Source organism: Pongo abelii, chromosome 13 (assembly GCF_028885655.2).
Source record: "Pongo abelii isolate AG06213 chromosome 13, NHGRI_mPonAbe1-v2.0_pri, whole genome shotgun sequence".
In the NCBI taxonomy this organism is placed as follows: Eukaryota; Metazoa; Chordata; class Mammalia; order Primates; family Hominidae; genus Pongo; species Pongo abelii.
In genome coordinates, this window is record NC_071998.2 from 115,301,296 (window position 1) to 115,327,150 (window position 25,855).

General features: G+C 53.3%; 1 protein-coding gene across 1 annotated transcript; it reads left to right on the forward strand.

Moving 5' to 3' along the window:
* The first annotated feature begins 1,287 nt into the window (after nucleotides 1–1,287).
* On the forward strand, nucleotides 1,288–23,615 carry LHX2 (LIM homeobox 2). The gene is made up of 5 exons (XM_002820191.6): nucleotides 1,288–2,150; nucleotides 3,644–3,846; nucleotides 4,804–5,207; nucleotides 10,758–10,963; nucleotides 22,831–23,615. The coding sequence occupies exons 1-5, from the start codon at nucleotides 2,031–2,033 to the stop codon at nucleotides 23,116–23,118; spliced, it is 1,221 nt and encodes a 406-aa protein (XP_002820237.1). The 5' UTR covers nucleotides 1,288–2,030; the 3' UTR covers nucleotides 23,119–23,615.
* The last annotated feature ends 2,240 nt before the right edge of the window (nucleotides 23,616–25,855 follow it).

Consider the following 25,855-nt stretch of genomic DNA (forward strand, 5'->3'; position numbering starts at 1 on the left):
GTCCCTATTAGACGGAGCCAAACCTGCCTCCGAAGCAGACCCAGATGGGACTCTGTAACCGAAGTGCTTATTCAGTTTTTGTCTACAATCATTTTATTTCCTAAATCCCTCCCCCACCAGACACCTGGGTATTTCCCTCCAGTCCCCAGGAGACTCTAGGGTGAGCCTGAAGCCTGGAAGCTGGGGGTGGCAGTTGGGATTTACCCAGCACGCTAGTTTGTTGGCCGCTGGCGAGGTGGTGCAGCCAGGCGGGTAAGGAGGACTCGCGCCATCAGCGGGGTCTGAGACATGGTGTGCCCAGTGGGCAGAGAATAGGCCTGTGGTTTTTAAGAACCTCACTGATATCGAATGTGTCTTGGAGTGAGAAAGTTTTTAATGGAAAAGGAGCAAGAGGGAGTGATGAAATAATTTGCTAAGTGCCTACTATGTTCCAGGCATTTTACATCCACAATCTCTTTCAATCATCACGTCCATGCGGAGGAGAGCTTTTTGTCTCCCATTATAAAGGTCAGAAACAGGCTAAGGGAGGATAAGTCACTGTCTAAGGTTACAGTGCATGTAAATGGCAGAGCTAGGATTCGAACCTTGGCCTTTCTGAGTTCCTAAAGCCATGCTCGCCCCCACTCTTCCAGGCTGGGGAGAGACCGGGAAGAGCGAGAAGCTACACGCTGGGCTGCAGATTGGGCTCTAGGGGGCTTGGAGCGTGGATATGCTGGCTGGCCCCCCTCCCCGGGAGTCACAGCTCTCGCCGGTCTCGCCACTCAGGCTCAGCCGGGTACCCAGGAGGCTTGCGCGGCCGCCTGCAGCCCGCTGTGCAGAGCCCGGGCCGAAGGCGGAGCTCGATGGGAAACGGCCAGCCGGCCGAAGGCTCTTGCAACTCTGTCACAGGCCTGCCTTCCCGGGCCTCCCAGGCGGGTGCCTGAGGCCGCGGCTCCAGGCCGAGGGGAGACCGCAGTGAGACGAGCATCCCCTTGCTGCGCCTTCTTAGGATAGAGGGTTTAATTTTCCTTTCTGAAGATATCGCAGGAAGCTGTTCGTATCTTAAAAACTCCAAACCCCGCGCTCTCCCTCCTCCCTGCCTCCCCCCCACCCCCGCCCTCCAGCCTCGCCCACCAGCTCCCACCATCTCGACTCTCCTCTGCTCCTCTTGCCTCTCCCCTCCCTCTTGGGTCTCCCGCCTTCCCGGAGCACGCGCTACCAGGGCCTGGGGCGCCGAGCGGCCAATGGCACGGCGGCAGGACGTGATGTCAGGCGCGGCTGTAGAAAAGGCGCGGAGGCTTGCGCTGGCGCGGACTGCAGAGCCGGGGCTGGGCTAGGCGCGCGCTTGGAGAGCATTGCGCGCGGCTGGGCCCGCGGCCGGCGGCTCCTCCTCCCACTCTGCTCCTCCTCTTTTTTCTCCTCCCCCACCTCCTCCTCCGCCTCCTCCTCCTCCTCTTCCTCCTCCTCTTCAATTCTCCCGGTGGCTCGACTCGGCTCGCAGGCTTCGGAGAAACCCCTACTCCAGTCGCCGACTCAGCGCCCAAGAGGGTCGCCTTGGGCTGGGGGCGCACCCCAGGGAGGGGAGGGGTTCAGGCAGCTGGGCCGCCGCGGGCACCTAGCAGCTTCTGGGTGAACCCCGACCGCAGCCGTCGCCGCCTCGGGCAGAGTTTGCGCCCCTGCTTTGCGCCCCGGTCGCTGAAGCCGGGCGGGCGATGCCCGCGGCGTGAAAGCGCCCGCGGCGGGCGCCGACCTCTGCCCTAGTCTCCTGCTCCCCCCGCCCCGCTTGTCCCGTGCCCTTGTGACTCTGGCTTTGGCGCCGTCGCCCAGGCGCCCCGCAATGTAGCTGCCCCCGCGCCTCGGCGGGAGGCGTCCTGCCCCGCGAGCGCCCGGGGCCCGGAGCCCGGCCTGGGGGCGCAGCCGAGCTCGGGCGGGGCCGGGGCCGCGGTGGCGATGCACCGGGCCCGTTAGCGCCAGGAGCGCCAGGCAGCTGAGGCGGGGGGCAAGCCCTCCCTCGGAGGAGCCGCGCCCCCGGCCCCGCCGGTCCCGCCGCGATGCTGTTCCACAGTCTGTCGGGCCCCGAGGTGCACGGGGTCATCGACGAGATGGACCGCAGGGCCAAGAGCGAGGCTCCCGCCATCAGCTCCGCCATCGACCGCGGCGATACCGAGACGGTAGGCGCGCGGCTGTGGGGTCGGGGCTGAGAGCTGGGATGGGGCCGGGCCAGTCAGCGCCTCTGCTCCCCGAAGTTTGGGGAGCGTCCTTCGTGCCGCACGGGACTGGGTGCTGGGGATCCTCGGTCAGAATGCAAGGCCGGTGGCTCCCGGTTCGGGGGAAACCCGGCTGCTGGGACGCAGAAGGGAAACAAGGTTGAAACCGAAATCTCGGCCCTGGGGGTAGAGGAGAGCGTTTCTTCCGAAGTGGAAGCGAAGTCCCATCCGCGGCCCGGGGCGGCTCCCTTCTCACCTTGCCCGGTGCCAGGGTCGACAGCCCCGCGCTCTCCTCCACCTCTCGGCTCCGGTTGCTGGCGGCGCCGCGGGCGGCGCCAGGGAAAGGCGAACCAGCCGGGAGCACTGGGGCTCCAGCCGGCTTGGGCCGCTCCCAGCTTTCCGGCAATCGGGGATCCCCCTCAACCCCCAGCGCGGTTTCAGAGGCCGAAGTCTTCGGGGCCAACATTTGTCGTTGATCGCGTCCCCAGACCCTTGACTGGTCAGACTTAGCCAGGCCAGGGCTGGGAGCTCAGGCTCCGGCCTGGCCCTCGCCGTAGGAGACTCCATTTGGATCTCTACACCTGGCTCCGCGGGCCCAGCCCCAAATAGCCAGTTCCTCGCCTCAGACCTCCCTGGGGGCCAGAAGAGCAGCCACTGCCCGACCAGCGGGCCCAGAAGTGACCTTTAGGAGGCCGCGGAGGTGGGGAGCACGGGAGAAGCTTCTCTGCTCCGGGAGCAGGAGCAGCGGCCCCAGTGTCCTCCCGGCCTCCGAGCCCTTCTTCGGTTAGACCTTCTCTGCTGGTCAGTTTGGATAGGGAGGGATTTGGGTTGAACCTGTCCTTCACCCAGGGACTTTGAGGGTGTCCCTGCACCCCGCTCACCTCATCCCCGGACCCAAGAGGGCCCCAGCCCGTGTGGCAGAGGAGCCAGAAGTTGGCTGACTTGTCCTGGCCTTAACCTCTGGCCTAAGGATCCAGGGATTACCGGAGCTGGGGCCCAGGAACTCTGCTGTCTCTCCAAAGAGGATTCTGTGTGGAGGGTGACTTAATGGTCACCTTATCCCCCGGGTGGCTCATTTAAGAAGAAGTTTAGGGAAAGCTCTTGGAGGGCTTGACTGGAGTAGCTGTCCTGATCCCTAAACACAGCCCGAGCATTTTGGGGGAAAGGACAGGGAGGACTGGAAGGAAGAGAGGTAAGCACCAGAGCCATTTAGGCCAGGAGCCTGGCCTGGGCCTGTGGCTGACTAGGGCTGCGCAGGCGGGCCTGGGTTCTGAACTGCCCAGAAATGGAAATGGGCCTTTTGGGGTGGGGGGAAGCGCGCCACATGCCCTGGCAGCCCCCTCCGCGTTCAGGGCTAGCCGAGGCCACAGAGGGAGCTGTGGGTGCCGGTTTCCCGGCGGCGGAGGGGCCGCTGGCTGACGCAGGCGCTGCTGTCTTCCGCCTCCCTCCCTTCGCAGACCATGCCGTCCATCAGCAGTGACCGCGCCGCGCTGTGCGCCGGCTGCGGGGGCAAGATCTCGGACCGCTACTACCTGCTGGCGGTGGACAAGCAGTGGCACATGCGCTGCCTCAAGTGCTGCGAGTGCAAGCTCAACCTGGAGTCGGAGCTCACCTGTTTCAGCAAGGACGGTAGCATCTACTGCAAGGAAGACTACTACAGGTAGCCCCCCCACCAAACTGCCCCTCAGGACCCCTCCCCCCAATCTCAGGCACAATCTTACAGTTTGGCTCTCTCCTTTCCCTTTAGTCCCAGGAGAGGGTTCACTACTCAGGACTCCCCCCACCCCCCCTCAACTTCTCCAAGCCAGCACAAGTTGGGTGATAACCTTTTAAAGCAGCAATTTGGGGAGCTCTTGGAAAGGCTACGAAGTAGGAGAACCAGAAAAAAGCAGAAGCTGCCCTCCCGCTCGGAGCTTAGACCACAAAAAAGCTTGAGTTGGGATCCTTGCTCCCCTCTCTCTTTGAAGTTTCTTGAGTTAATCTGAGGTTATAGAAACAGGCACCCCCAAACCTAGGCAGCCCAAGCTGGAGTGAAACACAGTTGGAAAGAGAGCTGTGGGAGTGGGTGCATTTCCAGGTCTTTTGAGAAAATGGGAGTGAAAGGTGGCCAAGATCAAAGAACCAGAATCACTAGGAGACTCCAAGTTCCCGGTTTCTCCTTCTCCCCAGTTTTAAGATTAGGGTCTATGTATATTCTCTCTGTCTCTGTCTCTGCATCTGTGTCTCTCTCTCTTTCCCTGTCTCTGTGTTTCTTCCAAATTATAAAAGTCAGTAGGATTCCCAGGCGCTGGTTTGGAGGGAGGAGTAAAGGTTGAGGAGGGGGTAAGTGGTAAGTGTCTCCCTCCACTCCCAGGTAAAGGCTTTCCTAGGGCTTGCAGAGACTCTGGGTGAAGTAGAAGTCTCTGTAGGCATGAGTGTGTTAAGGGAAACTATTTTAGGACAGGACCAGGCCTGGGTCAAAATCTAGTTCTCTCTCCCCCCCCATCCTCCAAATAAAGGCCGGGTTGTTCGTCTTGAGGAGGGGATTGCCCCCCGCAGCAGCAGCGGCACCTGGAGGAGGAAAAGGGGGGTACCCAACCGTGTGTTCCCACAGCCCCTCCCTCCATGGTCCCTACAGGCGGTTCTCTGTGCAGCGCTGCGCCCGCTGCCACCTGGGCATCTCGGCCTCGGAGATGGTGATGCGCGCTCGGGACTTGGTTTATCACCTCAACTGCTTCACGTGCACCACGTGTAACAAGATGCTGACCACGGGCGACCACTTCGGCATGAAGGACAGCCTGGTCTACTGCCGCTTGCACTTCGAGGCGCTGCTGCAGGGCGAGTACCCCGCACACTTCAACCATGCCGACGTGGCAGCGGCGGCCGCTGCAGCCGCGGCGGCCAAGAGCGCGGGGCTGGGCGCAGCAGGGGCCAACCCTCTGGGTCTTCCCTACTACAATGGCGTGGGCACTGTGCAGAAGGGGCGGCCGAGGAAACGTAAGAGCCCGGGCCCCGGTGCGGATCTGGCGGCCTACAACGCTGGTGAGTGCGCGGCGCACGAAGCGCCCCCGGTAGGGTTGGGGGAAAGTGCGCGGCCTCGACGGCCGGGAGCTGGATTGAATCTCTGTGTGCTGGGCAAATAGCGAGCCTTAAGCACCGGACGGCCTCGCAGAAGGTACATTAGCCCCCTGGGCTTCCAGACTGTGCGTCCTCGGCTGGAGCGGGAGGAGGGGGTGCAGTGGTCCCTTGCTGCTCCGGGTGCAGGGCCTTGTCTGTGATAAATTGTTTTTTTGGAGATGGCTTTTTGGTTTGGGCCTTTGCCCCACTTTGCTAGGCAGGAAGTGCAGGGATGGAGAAAGCAAGGCGGCGCTGACACCAAACAGGTTTTGGGTTGGTGCGGCTCAGGGCGGGGAGCTGGGGCGGCGGAGGAACGAGGCAGGGCGGCGAGGGTCCCAAGAGAGAGGGCTGGCTGTGGCCCGGGGCGCCGAGCTCGGCCTGGAGTGCGGTCTGACCTCGTGAAATGTCCCAAGGGCAGCAGGCTTGGGGAACTCAGGAAGGCAAACGCTGCGGTTCCTTTTGCTTGGCCCGATCCTCCTTTAAAGACAGGTCTCAGTTTTCCCGGACTTCTTCCTCCGAGTTTCCTGGCGCCTGCTGGGGTGAGGGCCGCGACCCTCGGAAGCGGGCGCCCGGGCGGGGACGAGACTGGGGCAGGCCTGGCCTCGTGCCGGGGTGGGGTGGGGTGGGGTGAGGTGGGGGGCTTGGTTCGGATTTCCGGCATCTTTGAATTCCTGGCCATTCCCGGAGAAGCTCTGCCCCCTCCCGCGCCCCTCCCTGCTCAGGACAGCTGCAGAGGTTCTGAGTCCCGGCAAATGAGCCGTCAACATCTGCCCGAAGTCTGCAAGGCCCGGAAAGGTTTATGACTCTCCGGGCTTCCGAATTAGAGTTTATGTGCAATTATTTTCCTTCTTTCGTTTGCAACAGAATTAGATTTGGAGATTTTGTGTTCTTCTTCCTTTTCCCTTTAGTCTAATGCACAAGCAGAAAAAAACCAAAACAAAAACAAACCCAAGACTGTGCAGAGGGTGCTACGGCGGGAAGAAGTCAGTTATTTTCATCTTAAAGAATCTGAGTTGACTAGAGAGGGAAATGAGGGGCGGGTGGGGATGTCCCCTGTTCGCTCCAACGAAATCGCTTGGAGGATCATGGGGCGTGTGTCTCTGTGTGCGGAACTGGGAGGAAAACGCAGCCCCCAGTTTGGTAAATGGTGAAGCAGCGGTAGGCCGGTCGGTGGCGCGGATTTAAGATTTGCTGAAGGCACTACCACAGATGTAGCTCTCTGGAACTTCTATCCCTCCTCTCCTACCACCCCGAAAAAAAAGACAAAACCGAGTTCAGACCGGCTCCCCCCACACCAAGCCGCTTCTATTTATCAAGTGGGGTCAACTTCCATTCGGAAGCACCTCGCGGGGCTCAGCTCCAGGGCACCTGGTGGCTGGGGAGCTGTATTGTTTTCCTGGGCACGCAGGTTCGGCGCCGAGTTTAGGATTGTGCAAAAAGAGAGTAGAAGGTACAGAGATTTATTTCTGCTTTTTGCTGTTCAGCCGCCGTTTCCCCCAGCGAGATGGGCTGAAGGCTGAATTTCAAGCCTTGTTTAACCTCTACAAGAGACACCCTCCGTTCAGCCATCTCACTTTCTCTCTGGCCTCCCTCTCTCTTTTTTTCCTTTCCGCTCTTTCCGTCCTTTCTTTCTATCTCTGTCTCTGTGTGTGTCGTGTTTGTTCCCGTGCCCTCCTCTCCGACCTTGGCCGGGCCTCCTAGTCCTGAGAGAAACGGCGTTCGGTGCGCCGGCGGTGGCTATGCGGCTGGCTCTTTCGGGGCTCCCGGGACTAGGTTGGGGAAAGAGGGCATCTCCCCGGCCTCTCGGGGCCCAGCCCAGTCGTCCTGGGTCTGGCGTCCGCCCTTCCCTCCACTCCCGCACTGGCAGGAGAGAAATGGCCGCAGTGTGGGCCGCGGGGCAGCTAGGACTGGAAAGCGGGGACCCTGGAGGGTGCGATCGCGGACGGGGGGTGCGGGCGCGGGTCGTGTGCGTGTGCGTGCAGGGTTCCGACCACGGGGACACGAGCTTGTTTGTGGCAGTGTCCCACATCCTGTGGCCCAGCCACGCCGACCCCTTGCAAAGCCTCTTGCTCTGGGGACAGTCCCTCCGAGGCGCGGCGGTACCTTACTGAAGGGCGGCGAGCTGGGGGCCGAGTGGGGAAGGGGCGCCGTCGGGGCGCCGAGCGCTGGGCTCACAGCAGAGCCGCGGGCCGCGGGGTCGGAAAGTCCTTCCGGGGCGGGGCCGCAGCGGCCTCTTCCCGCAGCCCCTCGGGCCCGGGCCCCGGTGGAACGGAAACCTCCCCCTACCCCGGGCGGGGCTGCCAGCGGGCTGGGGGCGCGAAAACGGCGGCGGGAGCCGGCGAGGGGCCCGGGCCGCGCACTTTGCGCCTGGATTTGCGCGCCGCGGCCGCGGGAGTCCCGCGCGGACCGGCCGGACGCCCGGCCTCCCCCAGCCCCAGCTTTTTGTGTGTGTGTGCCTGGCGGCGTAATTACTGATTTGATTCCAATCCATTATTTAGACAATTGAACCTACAATCTCGTCTTTAGTAAAATGAGGCGAAGTCAGATTTGATTACAGGTTCAGTCCCAGCGACAAGAGCTCGAAACCCGATGGGTTAATAACAGATCACGAGTAAATTATTCATGATTTTACGAGCTCTTTAGCTCCATTGAATCGGCCTAATTGAGAGGAAAAAAAAAAAAAGGAGAGAGAAAGCCCGGGTCCTCCCCCTCCCCTCGGCCCCTCGCTCCTCCCCGGATCCGATCCTGGGGAATCTCGACCCGCCCCCGGGCACTGGGGGCGGGAGTGAGGGGGTTCGGGGCGCCGGCCAAACCTGGGCCCCACGGCTGCCTCCCCCGCTGCCGCCCCCTGCCCTCGCCTCTGGCCGGCCTCGGCCTCGCTACTTAGGGCCGGCTCCTTTCCTTTTTTCTCCACTCCCCTTCTTTCCCCTTTTCACCACTCCCCCGCCAATAACGGCTTCGGAAAAGGCCTCCCCCGCAGGGACCGGGTCTCCTGGAGCCCCGGGATTCAGCTCGGCCACCGGACCCTCGCCGCAAGCTGCGCCTGTTTCCGGGACTCGCTTTCCCCTCCGCTCTCCCTGTCTATTTCTTGCTGTCTTTGTAGCTGTGTCTCTGCGGTTCTCCTGGCTCCTTCGCTTTCTTTTCCTCTGTCTCTCCTCTCTTTTTCCTGGCTCTGTCCATCTTCCGTCCCTACCCCCTCTCTCTTTCTCTCCCTCCATTCTGCCTTTCTGTGTTTGTCTTTTTCTCTCCTTTCTCTGCCCTTTCTGTCCCCCTCCCCCGCACTACTACCCCACCTAGGCGGCACTCGGGGCAGGTCCCTTGGGCCCATGGGGGCGCCGGGGTCCCCACGGAGCTCATTAACAGCAGCCAGGCCCAGGCGGGGGCTCGGTGGAGGGATGGGCCCAAAGATACCCCGTAGGGAGGCTGCCCCACCCCCAGTGGAGCTGGGGACTGGGGGAAAGAAAAGGGTTGCTCACCTCAGCGGGTTTCCAAGCCGTTCTGGTGGATCAGGTTCAGAGGCATCCTCTGATCCCCTTTAAATTGCCGGACCCGCGCTCTTCACTCTGGGCGTGCTCTCTGTGGGAATGCAGCCCCGGGGGTGAGGGGACCTGAGTGCCGTTGGAAAGAGGCCCCTAGGAGGTGTAGCCCCTAGCTAACAGCTCCAAAGGCAGGGGCAAGACTTGTATCTTGCAAATTCTCTCTGCAAGGGGCTCTTCCCCATCTGGGCAGGGGAAGGGGGAGGTCACCAGCAGAGTAAAAGTTCTTTGGAGGTAGTGTGGCCAGACAAAATACAGCATCCCCAGTTAAATTGGAATTTTGGGTACATAACAAATACATTTTTAGTGTAAGTGTCCCCGGCAATATTTGCATTTTGGAAAAATAACGAATAGATTTGAAATTTGTAGTATAAGTGTCCAGTGTAATATTTGAATTTTAGATAAATGACAATTTTTTAGCATAGCTATATCACCTGTAGTATTTGAATTTCAGGTAAACAACAAATACATGTTTAGTATAGGTATGTCCCGTGCAATATTTAGGACATGCTTATACTAAAAAATTACTTATTATTTTTCTGAAATTTATATTTAACTGGGCAACCTGTATTTTCATTTGCTAAATCTAGAGCTCCGTTATGGGTATGTGATAAGAGCACAAGATACCTTCTCAGTTCTCACTTTAGGCGGACTGAATGTACACCCCTTATGAGGCTTACCCCAAGGCAAGACCTTAAGTGTGGCATGGCTCAGGAGGTGCCATGAGGAGGGGACCTTGGGAAGGGTCCTGCAGGTCCCCATCAGCTGCCAGGTGGCTGAGCAATTTTCTGAGGCCCAGGTTTTCACTCACATTCCCCACCCCTAATGCCAGCCAGGCATTGGCAGCCTGGCCCCCATGAGGCCCCTTGTGATAGGGACAGGCTCCCTCCTCCCTTCGTGGTGTAGTGGAAGAAAACAAGGAGTACTCCAGTGCTAAATCTAGGCTCAACAGATCAAGATCAATATAGCCGGTTACCGGTGGTGTGGCTGTGTGCAAGTGGCTTCATTTCCCTTAGCTTTAGTTTCTGCATCTCTAAAATGGGAATAGTCATGGCCACCTCTCTGAGCGGTAATGATGTACAGTGACATTTGTAAAGCCAAACACACACCATAGGTGTCTACTACATGTTTATTTCTGCCTCGGACTTCCTTTCCCTTCCACTCTGCCGCTCTCTGTGGACTGCCGCAGATCTCTGAACTTCCCCGAGCCTAATTTGCTCCATTTGTTCAACGGGGAAACAAACATCTTACAGAGTAGTGATGAGGATTAAACTGCAAAATGCCCGAGGCCCAGGGGTCCCTCAGTACTTTTGGGTGTGGCAAAATGAACGTGAGTCTCTGTCTCAGCAGTTTCTAGGTGCCGTTCCCAGACACGGTAGGGGGAGATGGCGGAAAGCACTCATCCTTAGAGTGCCTTGGGAAATAGGAGGAGTGCAGGCCCAGAGACCCTGTCCTGCTGTGTCCGAAGTCAAGTGACTTCCCTTGCTGAGCCTCAGTTTCAACATCTGTAAAAACGGGAAAAATAATAGCTGGTGCTCCTAGGATTGTTTTAAGTACCTAAGGAAAATGTGGCTGGAAAGCCCTTTAACACATCACCTGGAGTTCAATCAGCCATCAACTAGTCGTAGCTGTTGTTGTTGCTGCTGCTGCTACTACTATTGTTTTTATCATCATAACATAATGGCTCAGAATGATTTTTGGATTCTCCCAGAGACGGGACTCAGTGCTGCAGTTCCTAGCAGTGTGATCCTGGGCGGATCGCTCTCTCTGAGCCTCAGTGTCTCCATCTATAAAATGGGGATGATGTCCCCAGTTCATTGTGGCGCAGACATGCGGCAGGGTTAAGGATTGAAATGTTTGGCAGTGGGTGGGGCGAGTGTGGATTTGGCATGGGGGCGGGTCAGGAAGTTCACCCACCGGCTCTGTGTCTCCTCCCTAGCGCTAAGCTGCAACGAAAACGACGCAGAGCACCTGGACCGTGACCAGCCGTACCCGAGCAGCCAGAAGACCAAGCGCATGCGCACGTCCTTCAAGCACCACCAGCTTCGGACCATGAAGTCTTACTTTGCCATTAACCACAACCCTGACGCCAAGGACTTGAAGCAGCTCGCGCAAAAGACGGGCCTCACCAAGCGGGTCCTCCAGGTCAGCCAGGGCCAGGGATGGGGGCATCTGCGACCACCAGGGACTGGGGTGGAACCCTGCACCCCCCGCCGTGGGCCTTGGAAGGACCTTCCACCCTGTGTCTGCTTCTCTGTGTGTTTATCTTTCTCATTCTCTTTCTTCACCTCTCCAGCCTGTCTCCATCTGTATTTCAGTCTTTTTTTCTTACTTCGTCTTTTCTCTTTTTCAGTTTTTGCCTCTCTGTTTTTCTGTTTGTGTATCGCTCCATCCTCGTTGTCTCCATACTCGGTCTCTTTTCTTTCTTGTAAACAATTCTTAGTTTCTGTTTATTATTCAAGTGACACTCATTGTACACACATTCACGTCATAAAAGGTTCAAACATTTCAGATAAATCTAGAGGCCGCCCCACCCCATCCCAGGACGTCCACCCAAGGTGACTATCGTTAGCTCCTGCTTCTTGCTTCTCACCCACTCTAGTTTCTCTTCTCTTGCTGTCTGCCTCTGTCTCACTCCCCCCTCTCTCTTCCTTCAGGCATCTCTCTAGATTTATCTTCTGCCTCCCAGACTCTCCTGGAAGCAAGGTTTGGTGGTGGGGATGTGTGTGGGCAGATTCCCTGGGTGGGCAGGTGGGGGCGGGACTGCCCAGAGGACATGGTGGGGTGGGGGAGTGGCTGGGTGCCTGTGAAACTGAGCAGAACTGCACTTACATGTGCGAGTAACTTCTTAACAGAGAAGTTCCAGAACTTTCACCAGATTTCCACACCCCTAGAGATGTTAAGAACCCTAGTCTGGAGGCACAGGAGCAGGTCCCAGGCTCCTGCATGACCCAAAGTTGTGGCAGAGTCGTGGGCCACATCTCAAACCGTCAGCTCCTCCTTTTACTCATTTTAGGGTCTTAGGCAAGTCACTTGACTTTTTGTAGCCTGTTTCCTCATACAAGAAATGGATACAATAAATTATGCTGCCGGGTTATCCAAGGAGCCACTGAAATGACGTGCCTATGGTGCGACCTGACACTTACTTGCTCAGTGGATGGTAGCCAATAATAGCATTAACTAGATTCATTAGCTGGCATGAATTCACTAGTATGAGCAATTATTCTGGTAGTGGACCTCAGTTTCCCCATTCATACAAAGAGAAGGCAAGACAATGCCTCCCTTTATAGCAAGTTTAACCAATTTATTCTTCAGAACGTGTGGTTATAGTGCCAGCGACACATATTTTGAGGGAAGAAAACCGAGGGATGAAGTAACGGGACAGCCTCACAACAGGAGGGGAGGTGGTGGGATTCGAGTCCAGGCCAGTCTGACCCACCCTCCAGCCCCAGGTCTCTGGGATTGAGGGCTGGGAGGTGACATAGAGGGGATGACAGAGACAGAGGGCTGCGCAGCTGCCCTAAGAAAGTTCTTGTGAGTTTGTCAGAAACAAAAAACAAACAAACAAAAAATGCCCTCTGTGGGGCGGGTTGAGGCTGTGACGCAGCGCAACTGCAGCTGCGGCTGCGGGAGGAGCCAGGAGTTGGGGCCCCTAGGCTCCCGAGGCGCCCCCTTGAGCAGCGCTGCCTACCGGGAGCGGGCGAGGGGCTGCGGGCGAGGGAGGACTGGGTGACGTAGCGGAGGGAGGGAGCGCCGGCCAATGGGACGCCGATGCGCCCCTCTGGGCCCGCCCCTCCCTCTTGGTCCGTTTCGCTTTCGAGTCCCACTAGTCTGAGCTCCTGGTGGATAGAGGACATGGCTACACTGGCTGGGGCAGCAGGTCCCTCTCATCTGTTTCCTTCGTTGTTCGCCTTCTTGGGGTTAGGTCAAGGACCCTCTTTGGCGTCCCCTCCCTTCAGCCGTGGGTGAGTTCGGACTGCGGACTTGGGATTGGGCTGCCTTTTCTCTGCTTAGTAGGACCCTTCGTCCTTCCCCAACCCAGTTGCTCTATGGCAGGGGTGTCCAGTCTTTTGGCTTCCCTGGGCCACATTGGAAGAAGAAGAATTGTTTTGGGCTACACATAAAATACACTAACATGAACGATAGTTGTTGAGCTAAAATAATAATAATAATAATAATAATGTTTTAAGAAAGTTTACGAATTTGTGTTGGGCCACGTGCAAAGCCCTCCTGGGCATAGACAGGCCTGCTCTATGGAGTGGGGCCAGGGGAGGGAATTAATGAATTAATTATGAATTAATGCTTGAGCTGGGGATGGAACCGGGTTCAGGAAGACCTGGGCTGGGTTCACTGGCTGTGTGTCTTGGACAAATTAGTTACCCTCTCTGAGCCATAGATTTCTCATCTGTAGAAAGGGCACCATTAGGGCACAAACCTGTCTCAGTTATCCAGATTAAATGAAATGAAAAGTAAGTACCCATAGTTGAATCAGAATCTCCAGTGAGGAGCCAGTCTTTGTTGGCCTTGGGGAGGCAGAAGGCTTGGTCACCTGACTTAGGAACAAACCAGATTTCCAGGAGAGTTACCTCTTATTCTTTCATCTGATGAAACATGTATTGGCACCAGGCCCTGGGGACACAGAGATGAACAAACCATGGTCCTGGCCCTGAGGAAATTCACCTGTTAGGTATAAAGACAGACCCATGTACAGTTTCCTCACGGTGTGATCTGTTGGGGCACCTACTGAGGGAGCCCAGAGGAAGGACCAACCACGCTGTGCCAGGCATCATGATCCCTCTTCCCCCACCATCCGGATGAGAAGGTGGAGGCCCAAATGATCTCCACTTGCCTCAAATAACACTTTGCTAGTTACCTGCAGAGCTGGATCCAAATCCAGGCCGGCCTGATCAATGGGCATAGTTCCTTCTTCTTTGAGCCAATCTGGCAATGACTGTCTGAGTGTGAGTTTCATTTAGGGTCTGTATATTGGGGGTGGGGCATATGTGTAGCACTGTTCTCCCTTTTTCCCAGACCACATTTGCACAAATCACAAATATTCCTTATTGCACATGGTGATGCAGCAGTTTACAAAGCATTATCTTTCCAGCCACGTATCTACCTTACCTTAAGATTTTTTTTTGCCCATTTTACAGATGAGAAGCTTAAGACCTAGTAAGATGAGGTGATTTGCTGCTGGATACAGGAGCCAGGCATTGGCAGGGTGGGGCTTGCCCCCAGGTGCCCTGACTGCTGATGGGGAATCTTGTGGACATGGGACAGGAACAGTTTGAGGCAGGTGGTAGTATGGCTTTGAAAGGTAACAGACTGGTTTTAATCCTGTCTGACTTACCAGCAGTGAGATTTGGATACTTTAATTTCTCCTCTCCGAGCCTGATTCCTTATCTATGAAATGGGGATGAGAAGGATACCTTACTGGTGGTTGCACGGAGTAAATAAGATGACATACAGTATAATTTACAGAGTATAGAGTCAGGACCCAGGCATGCTGATCTCATGCACTCATTTACACAGTACAGTTCAGTCTCCTGCAGTCATTTACACAGTACAGTTCATTCTGCAACCCTCTTTGCACACATTTTAAAAATGTGATTATCTTCATTTTGCAGATGATGAAAGTGAGGTTCTGAAAGTCTAGAACCCTGGCCCTGAGTCTCACAGCTAGTAAGTGATGAAGCCAGGAGTCAAGTTCATATTGGTCTGATTCCAAAGCTCTTTCCAATATTGCACATGAAGGGATTTTGACTTTTCTCCCCTTGGATCTGGCTGCAGAGTGCAGCAGAAGAGTGGGAGAAAAGGGAAGGGGTAGGTCACAGATGCCATGTCTTGGTAGGGAAGCAGAAACCTCTAGTAAAGTGTTCATCACATAAAAGGTGCTCACATTTGCCATCAGCAGCAGCATGGCAACTACAATACTCACTATCAGTGGGCAAGGTGACTGGGAGACAGAATGGCCCCTTAGAGGGAGGTCCTTTAAGACTTTAAGCCTTGGCCGGGCGCAGTGGCTCACGCCTGTAATCCCAGCACTTTGGGAGGCAGGCCGAGGTGGGCGGATCACAAGGTCAGGAGATCGAAACCATCCTGGCTAACACAAAGAAACCCCATCTCTACTAAAAATACAAAAATTAGCCGGGTGTGGTGGCGTGTGCCTGTAGTCCCAGCTGCTGGGGAGGCTGAGGCAGGAGAATGGCGTGAACCCGGGAGCCGGAGCTTGCAGTGAGCCAAGATTGCGCCACTGCACTCCAGCCTGGGCGACAGAGCGAGACTCTGTCTCAAAAAAAAAAAAAAGACTTTAAGCCTTACAAATGCATGGAGACCATTTCTCACCACATAGAAGTCTCTCTGAGTTGCTTTTCTTCCTTCCTGTGGAAGGGCCAGGGGAGCAGAATATTAAGATGCCCTAAGCTTGGGGAAGTGGGTGATGAGCTGATTGATTTGGGTGGGTGAAGGTCTCCATAGGGGTTCCCTGGTGTGACTTTGGAAGAAAATACATTTTAACCACCAACAGCTTAAAAACCATCTTTCAGGCTGGGTGTGGTGGCTCACACCTGTAATCCCAGTACTTTGGGAGGCTGAAGTGGGCAGATCACTTGAGGCCAGGCATTTGAGACCAGCCTGGCCAACATGATGAAACTCCGTTCCCTACTAAAAATACAAAAATTAGCCAGGCGTGGTGGCGCACACCTGTAGTCCCAGGTACTCGGGAGGCTGAGGCAGGAGAATCACTTGAACCCGGGAGGTGGAGGTTGCAGTGAGCTGAGATTGTGCCACTGCACTCCAGCCTGGGCAACAGAGCAAGACTCTGTCTCCAAAATAAATAAATAAATAGCATCTTTCAGGTGATTAGTTAGTTGTTATTAACCTGTGTGAGAATTTAGGAGTTGAGAACTCTAGCTTTCCTCTGGCCACTCACCTGTTTGACAGATATATTGACCTGCCATGTGCCAGGCAGGGCTGGAGGCACTGAGGATTCAGTGGGGAACAAGACAATGAACAAGACTGGCTGGGCGTGGTGGCTCACGCCTGTAATCCCAGCACTTTGGGAGGCGGAGGTGGGTGGATCACCTGAGGTCAGGAGTTCAAGACCAGCCTGGCCAACATGGTGAAACCCGTCTCTACTAAAAATACAAAAATTAGCTGGGCATGGTGGCATGTGCCTGTAATCCCAGCTACTTGGGAGGCTGAAGAAGGAGGAAGATCGCTTGAGCCCAGGAGGTGGAGGTTGCAGTGAGCCGAGATTGCACCACTGCACTCCAGCCAGGGTGACAGAGCAAGACTCTGTCTCAAAAAAAAAAAAAAAAAAAAAAAAAAGACATTGAACAAGACCCCACTGGAACATCCACCCAGAGGGCATGTGGAGCAAAGTGTGGGATAAACAATTGACAAGGTGCTAAGACTAATCTCTGTGTTTTTCTTTTAAATGATTCTAAGATCAAATAGGTTTGGGAAAGGCTCAAGGTTGACTATGTCTTTCTCTTGGAGATCAGAGCATGTTAGCATTAATACAGGCGTTGAGAAATCTGGAAGAGACTCAACTTAGTCTAATCTAACATTTCCCAAATTTTATTTGGCCATATAATTCTTATTTAACTCTTGTAAAGAAATAAAATGGTAGACATGCTAGGTAGGAAAAATGCAAGGGTACAATGAGAGCACAGAGACCTGACCTGCTGAAGGAGGTAGTCAGGGAAGGCTTCCCTGAGGAGGAGGTGTGGTTTATATCAGGGCAAGTCACTTCATTACTTTGAACCTCCGTTTCCCCACCTGTAAAGTGGTCTTTTTCCTGCCTGTCTACCACCCCGGTCGGTGATGAGTGTCCAGTCTAGTCCTGGATGGCCTAAGCTGTATGGAGTTTCACAGACGATTTGGCCTGAACCTCTCATTGCAAAGGAAAGGAAATCAAGACTCAGAGAGGTGGAGTGACTCTCCCAAGAACCACAGCAAAGTGGTTCTAGGCCTGGGGCTGGAACCGAGGGTTTCTGATTTCCAGTTCAGTGCCTATTACTTTTGGTTCTTTAAAGAAAACTTCTTTAAAAGTTTGCAAAATACTAGAACTGCCACACCAACAGTTTAGAAAAATAGGAAAAACAGAAAAAACAACAACAAAACAAACAAACAAAAAAACCTTACCCTTCTAAGAGCACAGGAATCCAATAATTAAAGTGTGTGATTTAGAGGTTAAGTAGTGGTTAAGCGCATAGAACCAGTCTGTTGGAAGTCACATCTCAATTCTGGCTGTGCAGTAAGAGGCACACAGTCTCTACTCCTGCAAATTGGCAATAATATTCACATCTACCACATAGGGTTATTATAAGGACCAAATGAGTTAATGTGTAAAGGGCTTAGGACTTTGCTTATAAAATGCCTGGCACTGGCTGGGTGTGGTGTCTCCCGCCTGTAATCCAAGCACTTTGGGAGACAGAGGTGGGCAGATTGCTTGAGCCCAGGAGTTTGAGACCAGCATGGGCAACATAGTGATATTCCATCTCTACCAAAAAATACAAGAATTAGTCTAGAGTAATGGCATGTTCCCATAGTCCCAGCTACTCAGGAGGCTGAGGCAGGAGGTGGAGGCTGCAGTGAGATTTAATTGCACCACACTGCACTCCAACCTGGGCAACAGAGTGAGACCCTGTCTCAAAAAAAGAAAAGAGGCCAGGCGCAGTGGCTCACGCCTGTAATCCCAGCACTTTGGGAGGCTAAGGCAGGTGGATCACCTGAGGTCAGGAGTTCGAGACCAGCCTGGCCAACATGATGAAACCCCATCTCTACTGAAAATACAAAAATGAGTTGGGCATGGTGGTGGGCGCCTATAGTCCCAGCTACTCAGGAGGCTGAGGCAGGAGAATCGCTTGAACCCGGGAGGCGGAGGTTGCAGTGAGCCAGATTGCACCAGATTGCCCTGGCCTGGGCAACAGAGCTAGACTCTGTCTAAAAAAAAAAAAAAAAAAAAGGCAGGGCGTGGTGGCTCACGCCTGTAATCCCAGCACTTTGGGAGGCCGAGGTGGGCAGATCACAAGGTCAGGAGGTGGAGACCATCCTGGCTAATACAGTGAAACCCGTCTCTACTAAAAAATATAAAAAATTAGCCGGGCATGATGCCGCACGCCTGTATTCCCAGCTACTTGGGAGGCTGAGGCAGGAGAATTGCTTGAACCCGGGAGGCAGAGGTTGCAGTGAGCCGAGATCGCACCACTGTACTCCAGCCTGGGCGACAGAGTGAGACTTCATCTCAAAAAAAAAAAAAAAAAAAAAGCCTGGCACTTCATGGGGAATAGTATTCATCATTATTATTTGCTTTATGAAGGTACAATACCAGAAGACATAGTTTTTTTTTATCCTTTTTTTCACCTAACAGCCATCACAAGACATTTCCCCTGTGGCATCGTGGAGTGGCTGTGTCATGACTCCCACTTGCCGCATCTGAGTGGACACTTTGGGTGCAGCCATTAGTTTGATGTTATTAAAAATGCCATGATGGGCATGAAGCTTTCATCTTTTGGCTGATTTCCTTAGCATCCCAGGTGGGGATTTGCTGGGGGCAAAATGGGTTTCCCACTGGCCCTCCTGGCTTTCCTGATGAAAGAATTCTGGGGAAGGAGGTTTGTGAGGCAAAACACAACTTGCATGGTCAGGTAGTGCCTGGGAAGGGGGCAAGAAGCAACGTGTGCTTCTTCATCTACCCAGGACTAATTGGAGATCTACCGTGCACCAGGCTGGGGCACCCCTGGCCTGGTGTTAGTTGTGTCCTGATGATTCTCTGTCTGAACTTGGCCTTGTTGTCCCAGACACACAGTCCAGAGAACTTGAGGCATGTGAAAAGAGAAGGCCTGTCAGTTTCAGAAGATGGGAGGTTGGGGCAGATTGCACTTTGTTGCTTGCAGCTGCCTAAGAATCCCAGCCTGTCAGGACCCTGAGGGCCACAGAGAGCATATGATGTGGTCTAACCCTCTTGTTGTACAAGTGAGGAAACTGAGGCCGGTCCAGAGGTGAGGGACAAACCCGAGATCACGTGGCAGTCCCAGGACTGGAAGCTGCTCTTTCCACTGCACCATAGTTGCTTCTCTGTTTCTTCATCCATTTATTCACTCATTCATGGACTTGCTACCTCCCTCAGGACCATGTGGCAGGGAGGGCAAATGGTCCTGGATTCCAGTCTCAGGTTGCCCTCTGTGTGACCTTTGGCAAGTGGCTTTACCACTCTGACCCTCTCTGGTTTTTAAATCTATACAGTGAGGGCAGGCACGGTGGCTCATGCCTATAATCCCAGAACTTTGGGAGGCCGAGGCGGGCGGATCACCTGAGGTCAGGAGTTCAAGATCAGCCTGGCCAACATGGTGAAACTCCGTCTGTACTAAAAATACAAAAAAATTAGCCAGGCATGGTGGCAGGTGCCTGTAATCCCAGCTACTTGGGAGACTGAGGCAGGAGAATCACTTGAACTTGGGAGGTGGAGATCACAGTGAGCCGAGATCACACCACTGCACTCCAGCTTGGGGGCGACAGAGCAAGACTCTGTCTCAAAAAAAAAAAAAAAAAAAAAAAAAATTGGTCAGTTGTGGTGTGGTGGCGTGCGCCTGTAATCCCAGCCACTCAGTAGACTGAGGCAGGAGAGAATCACTTGAACCTGGGAGGCAGAGGTTGAGATGAGCTGAGATCGTGCCACTGCACTCCAGCCTGGGTGACAGAGCAAGACTCTGTCTCAAAAAATAATAATAATAATAATAGTCAATAAATAAATCTATAAAATGGGAATAATAATAATCAAATCCACCTACTTGGCTTTTCATGGGAATAACCTGTGGCAGTGCACGCTGGAGGGTGGCATGGAGCCTGGCACATAGTAAAGGTACATACATGTCAGCCATTCCTATGAATACATATTACTGATTCTTCATCTCTGCCAGTCTCTGCCGTGCACCGGGGGACATGAAGATAGCACAGAAAGGGTCCCTGCCCCCATCAACCTCTTAGGAGTGGACTTTTTGAAATACCTGGGAGAGAATTCTAGTGAAGCCCTGACTTAACATGAAGAACAAACCCCACACAACCCCAAAGCAGCCGGGCTTTTAATGAAGTTGTTGAATTTTCATCTACCAGATTCCCAGCGCCTCAGCTCTGGAAAGCAGAGAAGGCAGTTGTGGACGATAGTGTCATTGTTTACAAGCCCACTGTTAGGGTCAACAGCCTGAGAAATAGCAAACAGCCGGCAGCTAACCGGGTCCAGCCCTGCCCGAGGTCTTGGAGCCCCGGATGGATGAGCAAATGAGCACCGGGCAAAGCACCCTCCACCCTGGACCCAGGCTCCCTGCTCCAGCTACTGCTCCGAGAGTCAGACGCACAGAGCACGGGCTGCTCAGGGGTCACACGCACACAGGCCAGGACAGTGGCAAGGTGGCGGCAGCAAGGCTCCGGCCTCCTCCACCCCAATCTGCCTGACTTTGGGGAAGTCACTTCCTCTCTCTGAGGGCCTCTGGGGGCTTTCCCCATCCATTTTCTTTAGGCCACCAGGACACAGTCTCTCCCCTACAGATTTCTGCTGGCCGGGAAAGGGAAGGACCCCCCAACCCCAGGGAAAGCATGTCGAGGGTGGTCTGAGAAGCACTGTACTTATTTGCCAGCCCCCAGAAGGGGTGATGGGCTTTCTTTGGGCAGAGAGCCAGGGAAAATGTGCCTTCTTCCTGGGAAGATCCAGCACTGAGGAGGGAGCTTGGTTTCTCCACTTCACAGGGTCTGGATCTCCCACTTTACTCCAAGATTCTTGTGGATGTGCTTTTAATTGAGCCCAAATTGCGTTACGCCACCAGAAACGGGGGTTTGAGGCCACAGGCCCCTGCAGCCCGGGTGGTCCCAAGGGGTGCGTGGAGCCAGGAGTCAGCTCTCCCTCTCCTGCCGGAGACACTGGGAAGACAGGCAGATGCAGGACATCTGGAAATGCGCAACTAGACACCCCAGAATTTGCAGAGTGCCCTGAGGCCCTTTGTTTTATGGGGAGGCTTCTGGCGGGTGTTTTCGTCACGCAAAGGGAAGTGAAGGGGCCCTGCCTTTTGGGCCTTTTTCCTTGGAAGGTTCAACACCCCCCCCACAGTGGCCTGGATTTCCTAAGCCCCTCCCAAAGTACTGCGTGGACCTCTGGGTACAGCGGATCCCTGTGTTTGTGCTGTTAGATGGGTGGTTGTACTTGGGTGCTGGCTGTGTAGATGAATTTCATTTTTCTTTTTTTTTTTTTGAGATGGAGTCTTGCTCTGTGGCCCAGGCTGGAGTGCAGTGGTGGGATCTTGGCTCACTGCATCCTCCGCCTCCCGGGTTCAAGCATTTCTTCTCTCAGCCTCCCGAGTAGCTGAGATTACAGGAGTGCACCATCACACCCAGCTAATTTTTTATATTTTTAGTGGAGATGGGGTTTCACCATGTTGGACAGGCTGGTCTTGAACTGCTGACCTCAAGTAATCCACCTGCCTCGGCCTCCCAAAGTGCTGGGATTATGGGCTTGAGCCACTGTGCCCAGCCTTAGATGAATTTCTGTGTGTCTTCCTGAATGCATACAGGCGTGTGCGCAAAGATATGGGAGTGGACGCGTGTGTGTCTGTGCCCAAGGAAAAATGAAAGTAAACCCATGTTCTCTCACTGACATTCTTTTCACACAGAGCTCAGCCCCAGCTCTGCGCCCCGCCGCACGTCCCTCATAAGTCGATATGGGATGCAGCAGGTCGGGAGAGAGACTCTGCGGGTTTCAACTTCCCTGGCCTCACTTTAATTTGGCTGCCGTTCCCACGCTGCCTACCTCCACCCACCTCTACCCTGAGACCTGAGACCCAGTGGCCCAGGGTACCTGGTGGCTTCTCCAACCAATGATGGGGATAGGATCCGTGTCTTTCACTTCCTCTTAGTAATTCATTATTATTGCCTGATTCTCATGTGTTCTTTATCCCATTCCCAGACTTACTGACCACAAAACATTCAAAACATTTTACCAACAAGAACTTGTGGGGTTTATTGTCTGCTGAAAGGCAACTGCCAAAAAAGGAAAAAGAAAAAAAAAAGGAATGTCTCAAAGAACCATTAGGAAAAGGATCAAGATTTGTCTGGTGTGTGTGTTTGGTGTGTCTGATAGAAAAGCAACATGAGGCACACATTTAATTTTAAGTTTTAAATGTCCTAGTAGCCTCCTTGAAGAAATGAAGAGAGACAAGTAAAAGTAAAATTAATTTTAATAATGTATTTTGTTTAACTCAGTATAGCCAAACTATTATCATTTCAACATGTAATCAATATAAAAATTATTGAGATATTCTACCTGCTTTTTTTTTTCCATATTCAGCCTTCAGATAGGTTGTGTGTTTTCACCTGCAGACTGGTTGAATTTGGGCTAATGCCATTTTAAGTGCTCAGCAGCCATATGTGGCTCGTGGCTGTGATATTCGGGAGTACAGCTCAGCTCTGGAACCTCCTATCAGAAAGAGAAGCCCAGCCGTAGCCCATTAGATAGAGTGAAATTTCTGTTTTATTTCATTAAGAGCAAAATATTGGCCGGGTGCAGTGGCTCACACCTGTAATCCCAACCCTTTAGGAGGCTGAGGCAGGAGGATCACTTGAAGCCTGGAGTTTGAGACCAGCCTGGGCAATGTTGCAAGACCCCGTCTCTACAAAAAAATAACTTAAAAAGTTAGCGGGGCCGGTGGTGCTCACCTATATAGCCCCAGCTACCCAGGAGGCTGAGGCGGGAGGATCGCTTGAGCCCAGGAGTTAGAAGCTGCAGTGAGTCGAGATTGTGTCACTGCACTTCAGCCTGGGGGACCAAGCCAGACCCTGTCTCCAAACAAAAACAAAAACAAAAAAACCGAAAAAGCAAAATATTGCCAACCTGACATTTTGGATCCTCTTGGCAAAATGCAGATCAGCGTCCCCATAGGCAGCAGAGCTCTGAGTGAAGCAGTCAGGGGGATGCTCTGCCTGCCTTCCGCTCACCAGCCCTTCCCTGTCATCCCCTGCAGGTCTGGTTCCAGAACGCCCGAGCCAAGTTCAGGCGCAACCTCTTACGGCAGGAAAACACGGGCGTGGACAAGTCGACAGACGCGGCGCTGCAGACAGGGACGCCATCGGGCCCAGCCTCGGAGCTCTCCAACGCTTCGCTCAGCCCCTCCAGCACGCCCACCACCCTGACAGACTTGACTAGCCCCACCCTGCCAACTGTGACGTCCGTCTTAACTTCTGTGCCTGGCAACCTGGAGGGCCATGAGCCTCACAGCCCCTCACAAACGACTCTTACCAACCTTTTCTAATGACTCGCACCCCCCAACCCCACAATTTCTTTAAAAAAGAAATTATCTTTAGTTGAATTCCAAGTGTATTTTAAAATAGAGGCTTTGAGCAACTAACTAACCACATTTTAGGATCTCGCCTGGAAACAGAGGAAAAAAAAAGAAGTGTGTGCCCGGCTAATGCAGCGGTGTGGACCGAGGAACAACTTGGAAGATCTACCTGCAACACAACATTTGTGTCACTGTACAGTTTTGTGGACTGAGCGAGGAAAAACAACAAATAATTTAAGTTGGCTAGAGCTTCTGTATTTTCAAAGACTGCCACGTGCCTTAGGAATACTGTTTTATCTCCATACTTTGGATGACTTGTTCATTTTTCTCTCCCTCTTTTTCTCTGTATATTTATGACCAGAGCAAAAATGTAAAAAACAAAAAACAACAAAAAAAAGTTTGTTACTTTGAATAGTCCTAAAAAGAAAAAAAGAAAAAAAAAAAAGGAAAAATCAAACTCCCTCCAATGGTCGCTTTGTTGTTTTAGAATTTTAAGGTGGAAGTCTGTTCGAATATCAGAATTTGTAAAATCTAACCAGTAATAAAACCACTTATCGAAACTACTTGGGGCTGCTGCCGTTTGGTTGGGTGTGAAATTCACAGGACCTAAGAATTTTACTGAGGCCCAGAGATAAATTCTAGGTCTTCACATATTCATCAGATATTCCTGGGGCTCCTGTCTTGTGCCAGGCTTTGGACTGATTACAGAGATGCAGAGACAAAGATCCAATTCCTGCTCTCAAGGAATCAGAATGGTGACACAGGACAGACAAAAGATATCTTAACAGGGTGTGATATGTGCTCAAGTGGAGGATATGCAACATCCCATTCATTCATTCATTCATTCATTCTTTCAAATATTTAATGAGCACACCCTGCCAGATGCTTGTGATACAGAGGTCAGAGGCCCTTTTCTGCTCCTGGCTGGGCTGGAAAGAAGGCATGTCAGGCGATGAGGGAGCCCTCCTGAAAAACCTGCAGCTTTTCCCTATGAGGAGTGAACGCAGTTAACAAAGGGCAGCTTAAGCTCCAGTTTTCCTAATGACACAAAATTTCAAGATTGCTAGAGAGGGCAAAAGCAAATGAATTCTGTTCCTTTCCTAAAGTTTCAGGGAACCTCAGAAACCCAGAGAAAAGACACACCCAGAGAGGAGGGAGGGTTGGAGCCAGGCACAATGAGGTTGGAATTCCTACTATTGAGCAGGGTGAGCTGAAGGAAGTCATTTCACTTCATTGGGCATCAGTTTACTCAGCTATGAGCTGAAGATAATGAATGGCTCTTGCATGGCAGTTGTAGTGGGGGCAAAAGGTACTATGTGTTGACGGGCCCAGCAGAAGGCCTGACACAGAGAAGGGCTCGATGCGTTGTAGTGTATGACAGACAGGTGATGTGAGGACTCTGTGGGTGGAGAGCAGGAATGTGTGTATCCAGGCATCCTCTAGCATTGCTGAATGCACCAAGCAGGTGTGGTGTCTGTCCCCTAGACATCTGACACCCCTCATTTCTCACTCTGAGCCCTGCTTCGGAGTACTCTGCTACCAGTTTCACTGGATGTCAGCAGTTACCAACCCAAATGCCCCTGCAGTGGCCCACCAACTTGATCATCCAGACGGAAAATCGTGGCCACCTGGAGGAGGAAACAGCCAGGCAAGAGTGGGCAGCGGAACCATCCAGCCCAGGACTGGGGTCTCTCTCTCCTCCTCCCTCTGCCATCATTGCTGGGACAGGGCGGAAGGAGGGAGTGGGGCAGGAATGGGCTGAGCGTGCTTCAAGCCCAGACTAACTCACTTTCTGAAATGTTTTTTAAAAACCCCAAGCACATTGCGTGCACACACACACACAAACAAAAAAACACTATTGTTATTTCTATAATGTCTGGTAAACAGTAGGAGCCCAATAAAATTTTTGTAAACTTTTATATTGCATATACAGTGTACACACGTCTGTAATAAACAGCCTGATTAATGTCTTTCAAATGAACACACCCATTTAACTACCACTCAAATCAAGATATAGGACACTTTCAGCACCCAGAAGTGTCCCTTAAGGCCCCTTCCTTCAATCCCTCCCAAGATAGCTCCTATTTTTAAAAGTCTGTTTTTGATGGATACATTTTTTACTGAATGAATTCAAGAGACTTAGCAAGATTAGCCTACTTACAGCTAGTGGTGGAAGAGCCAAGCCTTGAGCCAGGTCTGTGCCCTCAGATCCAAGGCTCTTACCCTCAAGCAGACACATGTTCATAGTCACCCATTCAAGCAAGAGGGTTAAAAACCTCAACTTTTCTACCTGCCAGATGGGGTCATGGAATCTGTCTCCCATTGATGACTCTGTGAGGGAATGCAATCAGAGGGCCTGGACTGCAGACAGACAGACATCATGACGCCAGTTACCCCCAGCAACTCATACGGGTGCCAACAGACACACACACACGCATGCACATTCTTGAGGCATTCATGGATAGACAGACCCACCGGCTAAGGTCCTCACACCCAGACAGCACCACACAACGCCACACACACACACACAGATGCTCGCAGACAGACGTAAACAGGCCCAGACGCTCACCAATCTACCTAGACAGACACCCAGACCACCCCACACAGGGAGACCCGCTCATAAACCCTGGTGTACACACATGCAGATGCTCACAGGCACCCAGACGCCCCCGCGTAGCCCGCTGTGCCCCTTGCTCAGGCCCCAACA

What these genes read in the sequence shown, in the direction of transcription:
- LHX2 (XM_002820191.6), top strand. Translation starts at nt 2,031, where the DNA reads ATGCTGTTCCACAGTCTGTCGGGCCCCGAGGTGCACGGGGTCATCGAC. An exon ending in ACCGCGGCGATACCGAGACG is followed by an intron (nt 2,151 to 3,643) that starts GTAGGCGCGCGG and finishes CTCCCTTCGCAG; the next exon opens with ACCATGCCGTCCATCAGCAG. An exon ending in TCACCAAGCGGGTCCTCCAG is followed by an intron (nt 10,964 to 22,830) that starts GTCAGCCAGGGC and finishes CATCCCCTGCAG; the next exon opens with GTCTGGTTCCAGAACGCCCG.